The sequence below is a fragment of the Dama dama genome, chromosome X (assembly GCF_033118175.1).
Source record: "Dama dama isolate Ldn47 chromosome X, ASM3311817v1, whole genome shotgun sequence".
Classification (NCBI taxonomy): domain Eukaryota; kingdom Metazoa; phylum Chordata; class Mammalia; order Artiodactyla; family Cervidae; genus Dama; species Dama dama.
In genome coordinates, this window is record NC_083714.1 from 102,929,679 (window position 1) to 102,945,744 (window position 16,066).

General features: G+C 43.6%; 1 protein-coding gene across 1 annotated transcript; it reads left to right on the forward strand.

Moving 5' to 3' along the window:
* The first annotated feature begins 10,420 nt into the window (after positions 1-10,420).
* On the forward strand, positions 10,421-11,848 carry MAGEH1 (MAGE family member H1). The gene has a single exon (XM_061137489.1). The coding sequence runs from the start codon at positions 10,654-10,656 to the stop codon at positions 11,311-11,313; it is 660 nt and encodes a 219-aa protein (XP_060993472.1). The 5' UTR covers positions 10,421-10,653; the 3' UTR covers positions 11,314-11,848.
* The last annotated feature ends 4,218 nt before the right edge of the window (positions 11,849-16,066 follow it).

Here is a 16,066-nt window from a genome sequence, read left to right on the forward strand (position 1 = left end):
ATGAAAAGATTTCCTATGAAACCTGAGCAAAAGTGATTTGTGTCACTTCTGGAGAGAAGACTTTCAGAAACGGGGCATTAGGTGCCACATTCCTTTAATGTCTGACACAATGACCTGCAAAATACACTAGTGAGGTTCTCTCAGCAAATGATCCTAACTGAAAACAGTGTTGAAAAATAGCACTCTTCCCACTAAAAGTAGACATATAACATGAGCATAAAACATTTGTATATTGTTTAAAGATACTGACATTTGAGAAGCATTTGTTATACCATCATAACCTGCCTCATCCTGATATACCTGAACTACTACAAGAAAATCCTAATTGATATTATGTCCTATTATTAGGCAGCCCTAATCGATAAAATTCCATGCTTGATGAACAGAGTTTGATATGATTCATTTACCTGTTTAAAACCACACTTTACATTCTTGACCAAGTTTGAAAATTTCTTGATTTCTGCTTACTGCTCTTTGCTCACTGTATAACATTTAATTGCCTATCCAATGCTTTGCTTCTCTGGTCACTGAGGGAATGGAACCACATTGGCCCTGAAGCCTATATAAGTGCTATCCAGGGGTATTTCTTCATAACAATGTTTTCAGGAACTAGAACATCAGAGATTGCATATAGCAACAAAGTCTGTGCCAAAAGAACTATATATATATATACCTCCATCATCAATATATTTTAACAAGGAAGTGAAACATTTTTATAACACCTAGGCTACTAAACTTATAAAAATCAGAAACTTTTAACTGCTGGCAACAGTGAAATAGATGAAACTGGCCTGCAGATAAGACCCAGCCTAAGATCTGTCCAGAACCTGAGCACTCTGAGGTAAGGAGTGAGGTTATGCTTACCTGGGATTCCCTCAGTTGCCTGTTACCATTCAATCCTTGACACAACCAGCCCTTGATCCTTTAGACTGCTCCCATTCCTCAGTCCTAGTACTGTGATAAGGGTTTGGTCTGTAATACCAGACAAACCTGGGCTCAAACCCAGACGAGACAATTTAACTCTGATGTTGAGTAAGTCGTATACTCTTGTTATGTCTAGCATGCCTCATCTGCAGAATAATGGGCATAATAGTAACTACCTTATAGGGCTACTGTTGGTATTAAGTAAAATAATGTATGCTAAATGGTTGGCACAGAGAAGCTAGTCAGGAAATGATCACAATTATTAAAGATACTTTACTCCATTCCTCCTCTGTATCCATGCCTCTTACCTATGTAAGAAGTCAGGCTTCCACATCTATAAGACATAAATGACAGTGCTCAACTTTAAATAAAGTTCTGAGGATTAAATGAGACAATGTATGTCAAGTCCTGACCAGATAGGTACTAAGTTGATGACTTAAACCAGAGGGACCAATCTTGGAAACTACACAGAAATGGAAACGACATGGCGAGTGTGCATCTGTAAATGATGGATAACTACAGGCCTTTGTGCACACAGGTGTGCATACACACTGGAGGCTGAGTCCACAAGGTCTCCCCCTCCCTGGCCAGGACAAGCTCAAGATCTAGGCAATCTGGGATCCGAATGTCAAACACAGTATGGCTCCAGCTAGGGATGCTGAGGTAGGAAGGCAAGTTACCTCATTTATACATTCTTTCATTCATTCATTCGGTACATCAAGTCTCACTTTTTGAGGACTTTCTATGTACTACCAGGCCCCATTGAGGTAGCAAGAAGTCAGATGCAACATCTGAAGAGTTTAGTCTGGTGGTGAAAAGTGAGTAGGGACTCACCCTTCAGAGGAATTTCCTATGTCTACATGCAAGATAAAGTTGGATAAGGAAAAGGGAGGTGGCATAAAGTCAGAGAAAGCAGCATTCTCTTTCTACATAAATCTCAATAAGAAACCCTGTAAGGGTGTGGTAACAGAAACAACCTCATTTAATGACTCTGAAGATAAAATGAAAATATCAGTGGGATCAGGGAAATGGGTCAAAAGTCCTGACTCCATCACCTGTCAGGGATTTGATATCAGGCCTCAGATACCTCAGATGCCTCATATCTACATCGAGCATCTTAATGCAGCACTCCCCAACCTTTCTGGCACAAAGAACCAGTTTCATGGAAGACAAATTTCCCATGGACTGTGGGGGCAAGGGTGTTGCATTCAGGTAATTCAAGCACATTACATTTATTGTGCACTTTATTTCTATTATTATCACATCAATTCCACCTCAGGTCATTAGGCATTAGATCCTGGAAGCTGGAGACCCCTGTCCTAGTGAGACTGAATGATTAATTTTAATTTTGAGATAATGCACAATAAAAATAGCAGAAGGAAGTTATTTGTAATTGTGCTCAGTCACTCAGTCATGTCTGACTCTTTGTGACTCCCTGGACCGCCAGGCTCCTCTGTCCTTAGGATTTCCCAGGCAAGAATACTGTATCTTAGATCCAGCATATTATTATTCACAATGTCAATAATAATATGCTGGATCTAGGATATATCTTGAGAAAATAAATGCAACAGTTGTCAATTGCCTAAGAATAGTGACATTTCAGTTAACATCTGAGGGAATTTTAATGTGACTGCATGCTTAGGTTATTTTCCAGAGGCAGATATTCCACCTATCCCTCAGAGTCATTCCCACCCTTAAACAGAAAGCACAAAGGGGGGAATTCCCAATAGGAAAATGTTTGGTATGTCCAGGAGTAGCCAAGGAAGCACCCTAAAGTCTACCAGTGGCATTCACCTAGGGCTCACAAGAGCACACAGACTGATTTCATGGGTGTGATACTTGGCATCTTTTGTTCAGACTACCACTGATGTCACTTGAGGTGAGTAGGCACACTGTAGACCTCACAGAATCTCAGGAAGAATTTTAGGCAGCACCATCACTCCTGTGATGATATAGAGTCAACTAACAGATGCACTTTGGGTTTTGGGGCAGGGGGAATTGTGATTCTGAGAAAAGTGTAGGAAAGACAGTATGGACTTATCCTTGCTTAAAGTGAAGTGAAAGTCGTTCAGTCATGTCTGACTCTTTGCGACTCCATGGACTATACAGTCCATGGAATTCTCTAGGTCAGAATACTGGAGTGAGTAGCCTTTCTCTTCTCCAGTGGATCTTCCTGACCTAGGAATTGAACCAGAGTCTCCTGCATTGCAGGTGGATTCTTTACCAACTGAGCTATCAGGGAAGCCATGTATGAAGTGAAAGTCACTCAGTTGTGTCTGACTCTTTGAGACCCCATGGACTAAACAGTCATGGAATTCTCCAAGCCAGAATACCAGAGTAGGTAGCTGTTCCCTTCTCTGGGGGATTTTCCCAACCCAAGGATCAAACCCAGGTCTCCCACATTGCAGGTGGATTCTTTACCAGGTGATCCACCAGGGAAAACCAAGAGAATTTCCTCCAAGGCACAAATGCTATGGATGATATCTAGTCTTCCCACAATTACCACTGTGCTGGGAGAGGCTGAACAATAGTGAAGTTTCTGCAGCCATTTGAAATCCAATGATCCTACTAAACCTAACAAAGCCCTTCCACTCTTCTCCTAAAAGGTCAAGGCACCTAACAGAAGAGCAAGACAACCAATTTGCTTCTCCTCCTGCATCCCTAATATCATCACTTACCCAAACCAGAAGACTGGGAGGCCCCCTTAACCTGTTTATTCCCCTCACTAAACAGATCCAAGCAATCTCCAAGACTTGCTGATTTGGTCTTCAAATCACTCTGGTATCCATTCCCTTCTCTCCATCTTCACCGCCAACCCTCTCTTTCAAGTACTAACATCATTAGCCAAGATGAAAGCAACAGCCTCTAATGTGGTTTTCCATCCACCACTCCCACCTCCCTCAGAGTCTATTCTCTACACTGCAGCCAAAGAAGCTTTGCTAAATCACTGATCTGACCTGATCAGTCCCTCACTGGAAATAATTAAGTTCTATCCCATTTAGTGGCTTTGGGATAATACTCAACCACCCTTATACATCATAGAATTATTTGATCAGACACATCTTCGTTTCCTATTTAAGATTCAGAGTCTGTGGGAGAAGGCGAGGGTGGGATGTTTTGAGAGAACAGCATCAAAACATGTACATTATCTATAGTGAAACAGATCACCAGCCCAGGTTGGATGCATGAGACAAGTGCTCGGGCCTGGTGCACTGGGAAGACCCAGAGGGAGCGGGTAGAGAGGAAGGTGGGAGGGGGGATCGGGATGGGGAATACATGTAAATCCATGGCTGATTCATGTCAATGTATGACAAAACCCACTACAATATTGTAAAGTAATTAGCCTCCAACTAATAAAAATAAATGAAAAAAAAAAAAAAAGATTCAGAGAAAGTGGTAAACCACCTTGATTTCAACTGAAGTAGAGGTAAGATTTTAATCATTTATCAAAAATCCTGAACATAAACTTGGCTCTCATACTCCATTGGATATACCACTCTTTTAAACAAAATTCCAGTACACAAGTGATTCAATTGTTATTGCAGTATTGCTTGCAGAGGGGGCAAATAACTAGGAGACACAGTGTACCACGCCAACAGATGGATGACTGAAGAGATTATGGTAAAATTACTGCAAGGGACATCATTCAGTCATTATAATGAAAGAATTACAGATACGAGTCAAGTAAATATTATTGCTGATTAGGAAAAAGAATGAACTGAAAATTGTATATAGAAGCATCTATTTATTTTTAATAAATGAAATGGAGCAGAAAACCTTGTGGTCTATCTAAATACATCCATGCAGATACACCCAGTAAGTCCACTCTTAAATGGTGACCCTAGAGATCTGTGCTGTGTTCTTAGAGGACGGGTACAGAAAGACTGATAAGAGCTCTGCTTTTTTTGTTTGTTTTTATTTTTCTGGAAAAAAAACAAGGAAACTGCAAAAGTCTGGATCATCAGGAGAAAGATAAATTGCAAATACTGACAGAAATAGTATACAACATGAAAAGGACCTCGAGCTACATTTGCCAACTTGCAAAAACATTCTAAAAATTCCTATATAATGTATACTAACACAGAAATAGGTAGCAAATATGTACAAATCGACTTGGATATAATAGTTACTGAATTCATGATAGCAAACCCCACTAAAGAAGGAGAGAGTGGTGTCGGTCTCAGAAGAGGTAAAATGAAGGCTTAGGGCTTTTTCCTGGTGGCGCCAGTGGTGAAGAACTCGCCTGCCAAAGCAGGAGACATAAGAGACACGGGTTCGATCCCTAGGTTGGGAAGATCCAAGGAGGAGAGATGTCAATCCACCCCAGTATTCCTGCCTGGGGAATCCCATGGACAGAGGAGCCTTGTGGGCTACAGTCCATTGGGTCCCAAAGAGTCAGACACAACTGAAGCAACTTAGCATGCATGCAATGTAAAAATGAGACCAAGGGAGGGCCTAATTTTTAAATCTGACATAGCAGGGCATTGGTTATGCAGATGTTCACAATATTAAACTTATTCTTATCCTTACGTTTGTGATTAATTTGCAGTAAAACATTCTATCCTCAAACCCAGCAAATAATCCTCAAAAGTAACTACATGGCTTTTGTTTCATGATGGTAGGATTCACAGGCTATAGACTTCCTGACAAACCCTAATTCTGGGAAATTGTAAAATAAGCCCACACTTACACTGTGAAATGATTCAGAGAAATTTTTCTTCAACAGACTAGAAATAGTGCGGAGTCCTTGAAAGAGAGCCATCAGATGGGGTCAGACTCACTTGTTCAAGTAGTAGTGGCCTGTAGTCTGTTCAAGGGTTGTTGTAAATGAAGTAACTGGCCCAAGTGCCCTCTCTGCCCTTGGGAGGCACTTGCAAAAATCAGAGCAGGGCCTACAGGCAACTGAAAGATGATTAGTTAGAGCTTAGGAGTGGTGTGGGTGACCCCTGAATTTCCATCTCTATCCTACCACCAGCACTTACAACCAGGTCGTGACTATGGCAATGTCTACCCAGGTGAGAGCAATGCCTAAGGAAACTTAGACTATAGACAGGACAATGTCTGGAATAGGATGGTTACTAGACAACCCCAGGGAAGAACAGGGTGCATTGACACCCACAAGAATTACTGCCAAGGTATCCAGTCCAGTGTCGTAACCCTCTCTAGTCCCTCCCAATACTTTCACTGAAAATATGGCAATAATATAAATTCACCTGAACAGTAATCATAGTTTTTATTCATTAGGCACTCCTGAGGAGTGAGGTACACATATGCCTTATGCATTAGTTTACTTTTGTTGATGTAACAAAGTACTACAACTTTAATGGCTTAAGGCAATCAAATTTATTATTTTAGAGTTCTGGGAGTCAGAAGTCTAAAATGTGCCTGCAGGTCTGTGTTCCTTCTGGAGGCTCTAGGGGAGAATCCATTTCCTTGTCTGCTCCAGCTTCTAGAGGCCTCCTACATTCCTAAGCTCATACACTCTTCCTCCATCTACAAGGCCAGGAATGTAGCATCTTCTCTCCTCTTTGATCTCTGCTTTCACCCTTATGTCTTTTACTGAATCTAACCCTGCTATCCTCCTTCTGTAAGGACTCTGTATTTACCTTGGGTCCTGGATAAACCTTCTCTAAAGATCCTGAACTTAATCACACCCGCAAAATTCCCTTTTGCCATATAAAGTAGCATATTCACAGATTCTGGGGATAGGGATGTGGACATCTTTGAGAACTAGGGGGAAATTACTAACCTACCTCATCTTGCATGAGCTATTTCCCTTTAATCTTCACAATATCACTGTGATATGCTTGTTCACAGATGGAGAAACTGAGGCCTATGAAGGTTAAATAATGTGATGGACTTAACACAGCTTGGAAGAGGTGAAGCCAAGTATAGAAAACCTAGCAATGTGTGTAAGGAGCCTTGCCTTCACCTTCCACACATCTGTCCCTTTTCTCATCTCTTTCCCTTCTGTTCCTACCCCAAGGGATCAACAACACTTCCTTTCGTGTTAAGCCTCCTTGCACCACCAAATGTGCACTCAACTGGAGCAGTTGTGAGGTATGCTATTGGCAGCAGGTGGAACTTAGAAATCTGAAAGTGTGAGCCCCAATACTGACATTCAACAGGAGAATTAATCTCTCTCTAGGTTCACTGGTATTTGAAAGTTGCTATAAAGATTCCAGTTTGGAGATAGTTTAGGCACATAGCTTACCACAGCAATGTTAGTCTCCCTCCTCTCTTTGTACTTCTCAGGCCCTCACAAGTCACTGTGCTTCTTTTGTCATGTGCTACTTACTCCAGACAGACCTGTGGTCCACAATGTCCCAAGGCATGGTTTTATGATTTCCTCCTGTTAATATCATGCTTGGCAATATTCTTGCTATTGAAAACACTGTGCTTCTTGACTAATAACCTCCGTGGCCTGTCTTACATAAATGTGATTTCTGTTAAGCTTTTGGGAACACTGAGAGTAGCTCACAACCTAAAGCATGTTCCATTTAGGAAAGCTGTTAAGAGCTGCAGCCTGAGGTTGTGCTCTGCTTAAGCATAGGCTCTGATCTGCCCAGGAGCTGTGCAGAGTTGCCTTGTCATTGTTGCAGGTTGGAGCAAAGGTTCACTAAGCTGAATGGAGTGTCAGGGAAATGGTACCCCCACCTCAGTCAGCTGGTTAGTGAGCAGACAAGAATACACTGCCTCAAGTTGGTTTATGGAGAGCATTCACCAAGAGGAGGTCTTGGTAGGCTCTGGGTATAAAGAAAACTTGAGTTAGAAAGTGACTCTTGGAAGAAAATAAGTTTGCTGGTTTGCATTTCCATCAGAAAGGAGAAATATGAGTAACCTCATATATGCATATGACACCACCCTAAAGGCAGAAAGCAAAGAGGAGCTAAAGAGCCTCTTGATGAAGGTGAAAGAGGAGAGTGGGAGGGGACATGGGTAAACCTATGGCTGATTTGTGTTGATGTTTGGTAGAAACCAAGGCAATTCTGTAAAGTAATTATTCTTCAATTAAAAATAAATAAAAATTTGAAAAGCTGGCTTAAAATTCAACATTCAAAAAACTAAGATCATGGCATCTGGTTCCATCAGTTCATGGCAAATAGAGGGGGAAAAATGGAAACAGTTATATACTTTATTTTCTTGAGCTCCAAAATCACTGCGGACTGTGATTTTAAAAGTTGCTTGCTCCTTCAACTAAAAGCTATGACAAACATAGACAGTGTATTAAAAGCAAAGACATCACTTTGCTGACAATGTCCATATAGTCAAAGCTGTGTTTCTTCCAGTAGTGATGTAGGAATGTGAGAGTTGGACCATAAAGAAGGGTGAGCACCAAAGAATGAATGATTTTGAAATGTGGTATTGGAGCAGACTCTTGAGAGTCCCTTGGACTACAAGGAGATCCAACCAGTCCATCCTAAATGAAATCAACCGTGAATATTCATTATAAGGACTGATGCTGAAGCTCCAATATTTTGGCCATTTGATGAGAAGAGCTGACTCATTGGAAAAGACCCTGGTGCTGTGAAAGACTGAGGGCAGGAGAAGTGGGCAACAGAGGAAGAAATGGTTGGATGGTATCATCAACTCAATGGACATGAATTTGAGCAAACTCTGGGAATTAGTAAAGGTCAGGGAAGCCTTGCGTGCTGCAGTCCATGGGGTAGCAAAGAGTTAGACATGACTGAGTGACTGAACAGCAAGAACATCAGAATGGAGAGGCTATTTGAAACAATATGGGTGGTTTTGTAATACTCTGGTCACACAGATTCACAAATTGCAAACACAAAACAAATGAATAAAAAGCATACAAAGAAGAAACAACCAAACTCAGAGGAAACTGCTCTAACTCAGGGTCGCCCATATATGCTGTTGGATTTGCAGAGAACCTGAGAAGAAGCCTCACATCCAAAGCCAGAGCAATTACCTTTCCTGCTTGTTCAGAGGACAAGTCACAGAACACAGATGTTAGGTAAACTCATGAAGCTTGTAAGTGACAGGTGCTGGGCCAGAACTCACATTCCCATGTCTGGGTTCAATGTTTGTTCTTCAATACCAGGCATTCCCTTTCTACACATGTATAGAGGACCTTGCTGGGTGAGATGCAGTTGGCAATTCTGCTTTCTTAAAGGGACACACTTCCCCAGTCATGAACTTATTCACTGGGTGAAGTCATATCCTATTCCACCAACTCTATCAAGGGTTAGGGCATATCAGGGGGAGAGTTAGGGTCCCTTCCTGCTTTGCGAGTACAATCTGAAATCTTGTCAAGCAAACATTTAATCTCTTCCAGCCAAATCTCTTCCAGTTATAAATATTCATTTCCTTTTAAAAAGTTCAGGTGAAAACATGGGCAAAATCTTCCTTGTCATGTATTCTTTCAACGTTCATTTGTTTATTAAATTCTGCTCTCACACACTGCTTGAAACACCAGAGAGACAAAGGCTGTGCTTTTTGTGTGATAAGTGCTTTGTGTTTATTATCTCATTTAATTCCCACAACCCTATGAAACCACTGGTACTTTAATTAACCCAATTTATAGGTGAGGAAATGGAGGCTCAGAGAAGTCAAGTGACTTGTGCCAAATAATATCCTTAGAAAGACATAAGTAAGGTACAGAGTGCTTGCTATAGAGAGCAAAAACGGGTTCATTACTCTTCTGCACAGATGAAGAGGAGCTTCATGGAGGAAGAGCCCTCTGAGCAAGCAGTTAGAATTTAGGTAGTTAGAGATGAGAGAAAAGGCAATTCATACAGAGGAAACAGTGAGCCACTGTTTCACTGACCTGAAATGGATAAAATTCAGAGTATGCTTTGAATTGTATTTGGATAACAGAATGAAAGAAGGAAGAAAAACAAGTCAGGTATTCAGGTAGACGGGAGCAGAGAAACCTTGGAGCCAACCTGAACTCCACCACCCACTCCGTATTCACCACTTTCATCCAATCAGTCTCTAAAGCCTGTCAATGATCACCTTTAAAACGTCTTTCTGTCTTTCCATCCCCATGGCAACCGCCTTACGGCTCACTTTCATTCTCTCCTGCTTGTTATTCTAAATACTTCCTGCCAGACAATTGTCTGTTCCTTTGTGGCTGTACAAATGCAAGTCTGATTCTGTCAGTACCCTGCTTAATAATCTCGTGAATATATAACACTTTAAAGGCTCTGAACCTGGAATTATAGACACTTTCCAAGACAGGGAAGGAGGGCTGGGACTAGCTGATTCCTTCCAAGAATACACTCATGCGCCTCCCACACTGTCTCATATACACCCTGCCAACCAATCTCGTACAAGACTGAAAAATGAAGGAAGACTAATATATTTATTTCTCGTTGCATACACCAGCCCTCGCCAATCCCAAACCATCTTTTCTGCCTTAGTCCCACCCCTGCCTTGGCTTGTCCGTTCTTCTATCTGACAGCGGAAGTCTGCCTGAACGAACCGCCCACTTCCTTTTCGAGTTTGGAGATTGCGTGGCAGGTTAGGCGGAGTCAATTCAGCTTTGCATTCTCGCGCTTTTCTGCTGGGGCGAGCGCTGGGGGCGGTTGCTCCGTCAAGTCGGCTTACGTGGGTGTTAGCTTGTTTGCTGAGAAGGTCTCGCTTGTTACAAAGACTCTACTGATGTTGGTGGCTTTAGCGGCGGGCCCCCTTTAAAGTAGAGATAGCTGCTTTCTGCAGGCATCTTACTCTAGGATTTCTATAGCCTCCGTGCCCTTAGTAGAAGACATGCCACGGGGACGAAAGAGCCGGCGTCGCCGTAACGCAAGGGCCGCAGAGGAGAACCGCAACAGTCGTAAGATTCAGGCCTCCGAAACCTCTGAGACCCCGATGGCCGCCTCTGTGGTCTCAAGCACCCCGGAGGACGACCTGAGCTGCCCAGAGGACGACCCAAGCACTCCAGAGGAGACCTCCACTACTCCTGAGGAATCCTTGAGCACTGCTCAAGCGCAGAAGCCCTCGGTAGCCCGGAGCAACTTTCAAGGCACCAAGAAAAGCCTCCTGATGTCTATATTAGCCCTCATCTTCATCATGGGCAACAGCGCCAAGGAGGCCCTGGTCTGGAAAGTGCTAGGAAAGTTGGGGATGCAGCCTGGCCAGCAGCACAGCATCTTTGGAGATCCAAAGAAGGTCGTTACAGAAGAGTTTGTGCGCAGAGGGTACCTGATTTATAAGCCGGTGCCCCGTAGCAGCCCCGTGGAGTACGAGTTCTTCTGGGGACCTAGAGCACACGTGGAATCAAGCAAGCTGAAAGTCATGCACTTTGTGGCAAGGGTGCGTAACCGATGCTCCAAGGACTGGCCGTGTAATTACGATTGGGATTCTGATGATGATGCAGAAGTTGAGGCTATCCTCAATTCAGGTGCGAGAGGTTATTCTGCTCCTTAGGGAAATATGCAGCACACCCATGAGGGGGGTTGGAAAGAGCTTCTAAGGTACTCCCCAAGAGGTAGATCATTTGGGTCCTGAGTTGAATATAATGGGGAGGGGGTCACTGTATTTCGTACTTGTGATCATCAAACTGTTTGAGAAATAGAACGTTTCCTTTAAACATTGTAAGTTTTATTCAGTTTAATACAGTGTTGATTAAGATCACAATATGTTTTAAAATATGATTGAAGAAAAGATACTTTCCTTTATTTTCTGTCATTGAGATTTAGTATAACAGATTTGCTAACGTTTTAAAATGAAGCCTATCCATTATATTCTATGATCGGGCACATATTTTCTATCATTAAAATAGGCTGCTTTTAAAAGTGATGATATAACCGGTAAATTGTGACAGAAGAATGAGAGAATTATTTTATGTCCTACCTTTCTGAAACCTCTGTGTCTCCTATTGTGTAAAGAATACAGACAACCATCTCAATTTTGTATAGTTACTGCAGAATATAGAAAAAAAATAAAAGCTTAGTGATGAGGACACTTTGTCCGTTTATTGGCCACGAGTTATGGGTGAGGCACCAATGTAGGTTTTGGGGATACTCATGAGGCACAGCTCTCAATTGTAAAGAATGTTCTAGATTATGTGAGAGAGACAAATATGTAAACTGGCAGTGTGGTAAACACTGTAATAGGGAGTCAGCCTTGGGTACCATGAAAATGTATAAAAGTTTATGTGACCTCTATTGGACAATGGGACAGGAAAGAGGGCATCATAGGGTGCTATGAAAATCCAAGAGATGCTTAAAAAAGCTTGGGAGAGTCTGAAAGGGGCATTAGAGCATACTATGAAAAGATTGTGTATTAGGTATTTTTTTGAAACTTAACCCAACTTGGGGGAAGGGGTAATGGCAAAGGGGAGGACACATCACAGGGTGCTGTGGAAATAGAAAATGCATTTAAATCAGTTTGAGAGGAGGGCAGAGGGGAAAGGGGTGGTTGTAGGCAAAAGGACATTGTATGGTACTACAGAAATTAAAAAGATGGGACTGTCAGAAAATTCTTGGTTAGTGAAAACCTGAGGTCTGAAAGTAATATTGGAGATGAGGAAAGGAGTAAATATTGAGGCACTAAAGGCAGCATGAACATTGGGGAAGAAACAAATTCTTTCCCCAGTGGCTCAGACCACAAAGAATCTGCTGGCAATGCAGGAGACCTGGGTTCGTTCGGTCCATGGGTGGAGAAGATCCCCTGGAGAAGGGAATGGCTACCCACTCCAGTATTCTTGCCTAGAAAATCCCATGGACAGAGGAGCCTGGCAGGCTACAGTCCATGGGGTCGCCAAGACTCAGATACGACTGAGCAACTGAGCACAAATTCTTATTAGGGTCATGTCATGGGGAAAGTGGAGAAAAAGGAATGAGATGGGGAAGAGAGGAGGAGGGGCTAGATTCCCAAAGGGTAGGAGTTGTGACTAATTTTAATGAGGCCAAAAATGGTTAATAATAACACTAATCCTGGAATAATGAAAAGAAAAAGGCTTCTTAAAAGCAGAGCTTCTAAAAACGAAAGAAAGGAGTCGATCTGTGGGCTCTCTGAAAGGTAAACTGGTACCTCTCTGAGGAGCTGTCTTGTTAAGGTGTACAGGTTGTTTTAAAGGGGTGTGTGTGTTTGTGTGTTTGTGTGTTTGTGTGTGTGTGTGTGTGTGTTGGCAGGGGAGGGGAGCAGTAGGGCAGAGTTAACACTTTGATTCTCCCCTTCACCAGTGTATTAAGTCCAGAGGGCTACCTGGCATGGTGGCCCATGGTGTAGGAAGTCTTGTGGTATCAGGCTTCTTTCCACCTCTGGAGCTTTCACACTTTCTTTCCTCCCTGTGCTAAGGAGTTCAATGCTGTTCCCGTCCATTCTATCACCAGGGGCTTCTGAATCATCTGCCTTGCCCTGCAGCACATCTGGAGAGGTGGCAGTCATCCCTCATATTCAAATCAGCTACATGCATAAGAAGGTCTGGCCACTCCCAAGGACAACCATACTGCCCAGAGAGCTAAACACAGTAAGAACTAAGTCCCCTAATAGGGAGCACTAAGAAAGAGTGCCTCACCTAGTCTCCTGGGTCTCAGAGGGAGCAGCTGTCACACACAAAAGAGTGGCCAGGGCACATCTTCTTTCTTTGCCTCAGGCAGACTTACCCTGCTTCCACCTGTGTGCAAGGTAAAGTCACTGGGGCCAGGGTAAGCTAGCAAATGACTTTCTGGCAAAGGCCTAAGGACCCACAGACATCAGCCTGCTGGCAAAGACAAAAGTAGGAAGCATGACCCCTCAGCAGCTCCAAATTCATTTAGCAAATGAGAAAATAGTGGGAACCTCTTGGGCTGCAGAAGATCAAAAGGCATGTTTGGGGGCCTGGAGGGGCCATGTTTGTCCATAGTGGCTCCAGAGGTAGACAAGGTGTAAATCTGAGGTTCAGATTGCTGAATGACTTTCCGGTCTAGAACCACAGAGGTAGCAAGTGACAGATGCTAGACAAGACCCCCTGTCCACTCCCAGCAAATCCAGAGTGTTTCCCTATAGGTCACCCTGCTGTCTTTCTCTGCCTGGCAATGTACTCACAAAGTCACTGTCATCAAAAGAAACATGTGAACTCAGTGGGATAGTCCTCAGTAACCCCAACTGTAGCCTCAAATGTTTTGGGCAGCAAGGCTGACGTAAACCTTTCCTCTTTTACAGGAAGGGACCCACAGAAGTCAGTCACCTCCAGGTTAGTCAACTAGTAAGTGGGAAAACCTGCAGGGCAAAGATTTGTTGAGCATCTCCTTTGTACTGGGGGCTTGCCACACATTATTTCTGTCAGGTCAGTGACACCAGCAGCATCCCTATTTTGCAGGAAGTGCCAGCTCACTCAGGGAAAGAAATAGTGTCCTTCCAAAACCTGTCTGAGTCCAGGTTTTCTTTGGCCCTGGTGGGAATAATCACCGAGTTGTCTAAAATGACTATTTGCAAGTATGGGCCAAGAAGTTGAATTCAGTCAGGGAATCAGCAGTGCCCAGGATAAAGGGAGAAAAGAGTGGGAGTACACCACAAGCTGTACTATAAGAGATATGATTGCTGGAATCCTGAAAGGTCTTGGGTAGGAGGCTCCCTGGGGCTGCGCCAAGGAATGGGTGACCTTCCCCAGCCCAGGAAGGGAGCAGCAAATGGCCCATGGCTCAGTCCCCACCTTGGCCTGGAAGTTTAGTGAGTCTCCCACCCCTCCCCATTCCCAACACACTACATTGGTACTGCAAAGAGTTAATCTGCATTTGCTCAGGTGAACACTGAATAAGGGCAGGATTTCTGTTGGCTGTGAAATGAATGACAGGGCTGAGGGAGAGGCAGGGAAAGGGGCCTCTGGAAGGTGGTGAGCAAAAGAGAAGACTCATTGTTTCAGTTCTGTGACTTCTTTCAGCTTTGAGCAGTATCCAGATAGGACACAGGCTGGGAGCCTCTTGCTTTGTGTTCATAAATCAGCAACCTAAGCCTACCCCACCCCAACGGAGTCTCCACAAAGTGAGTGGAGAAGCTGCACTTTCAGCTGGTAAGATGCCTCTGAAGTGGATTGAATTTCTGGGTCCTAGGAAAATCTAGCTGTTTAGGGAACTCTCAGGTAAAGAGCCCAAAAGTCCCCCATGCATGGCAAGAGGGGCAGCTGCCATTTCCTGAGTGCCTAAATTGTGCCAGGAACTCTGATTGCTGTTTTCATACATTGTCTCTAACTTTTGCAACAGTCTGGCAAGGTAGGTGCCACTAGGACAAGTGTATGGAGGAAGAAACTTGGGATCAGTTACCAGAAGCAAGTTGCTAGGGAAACCTGGTTGGTCAGTGACTGCCCGGCAAATGACCCAGCATGGACCAAGTCTAAAGCCCAGACTGTTACATGAAAATGGCAGACAGGCTGCATCATCACCAGGACACCTGGGGCTCCACCCAGCCTTGGGGAAGTCTTTTGTCTTCAGACTTCACCACAACCCAGGGTAAAAGTGAGAAGGCGCCTGCTGGAGTAGAGTGAGGAGGCGCAGGAAAGTAAGTATAAGAAGCCATTTGGGGAGTAGCTGTGAGTGCCCATTTATTCTCATTTGTCGTGGCCCCAACTGCCAGGTATCTTTAAGGCATTGCTATGTGTAGAATGAGTATTTTCATCCAAAACAATTGTGTCTTCCCTGGCACAACGCATTGCTCATAAACTTCGCCACACTGAACACTCCATAAATCCTCGAATCCTAGGTCCTGGCTGTCACACAGTGGACCAACCAAGCAGCATCCTTTCTTGGCCTGCAACATTGCTCACTGATGCTGTTTCCAACCTGAAAGGGAAAATAGACCAGGAGGACTTCTTAACTTGAGCAGAATAGAGTGCCCGGAGTAGACACAGCAAGCAGTGAGTACCTGCCCGTGCAAAAACAGACAAACAAACAAACAAACAAACAAAAACAGGCTGTCTTTGAAGGACATTCTCCTCGGGCCCAGTATTGTGGCCCTGGCCTCATCAGTCAGGTGCACAGCAGACCACGGTCATGGTGAAAGACAGGTGCAGATTCTGCCAGGGCTCACATTCACCCTCGTGAGATGGGAAGCAGTCAGGATCCCTCTTGTCTCCTTCATTTGGCAGAAACATAGAAATCCAGCTTTCTGGAGGAAATGATTTTGGAATCAGGGAGGCAGTGGAGAAAGATGATTTGTATGAAGATGTACTGAGACTGGTTCACAGGTTACTCTAGGCCTT

What these genes read in the sequence shown, in the direction of transcription:
- MAGEH1 (XM_061137489.1), top strand. Translation starts at nt 10,654, where the DNA reads ATGCCACGGGGACGAAAGAGCCGGCGTCGCCGTAACGCAAGGGCCGCA.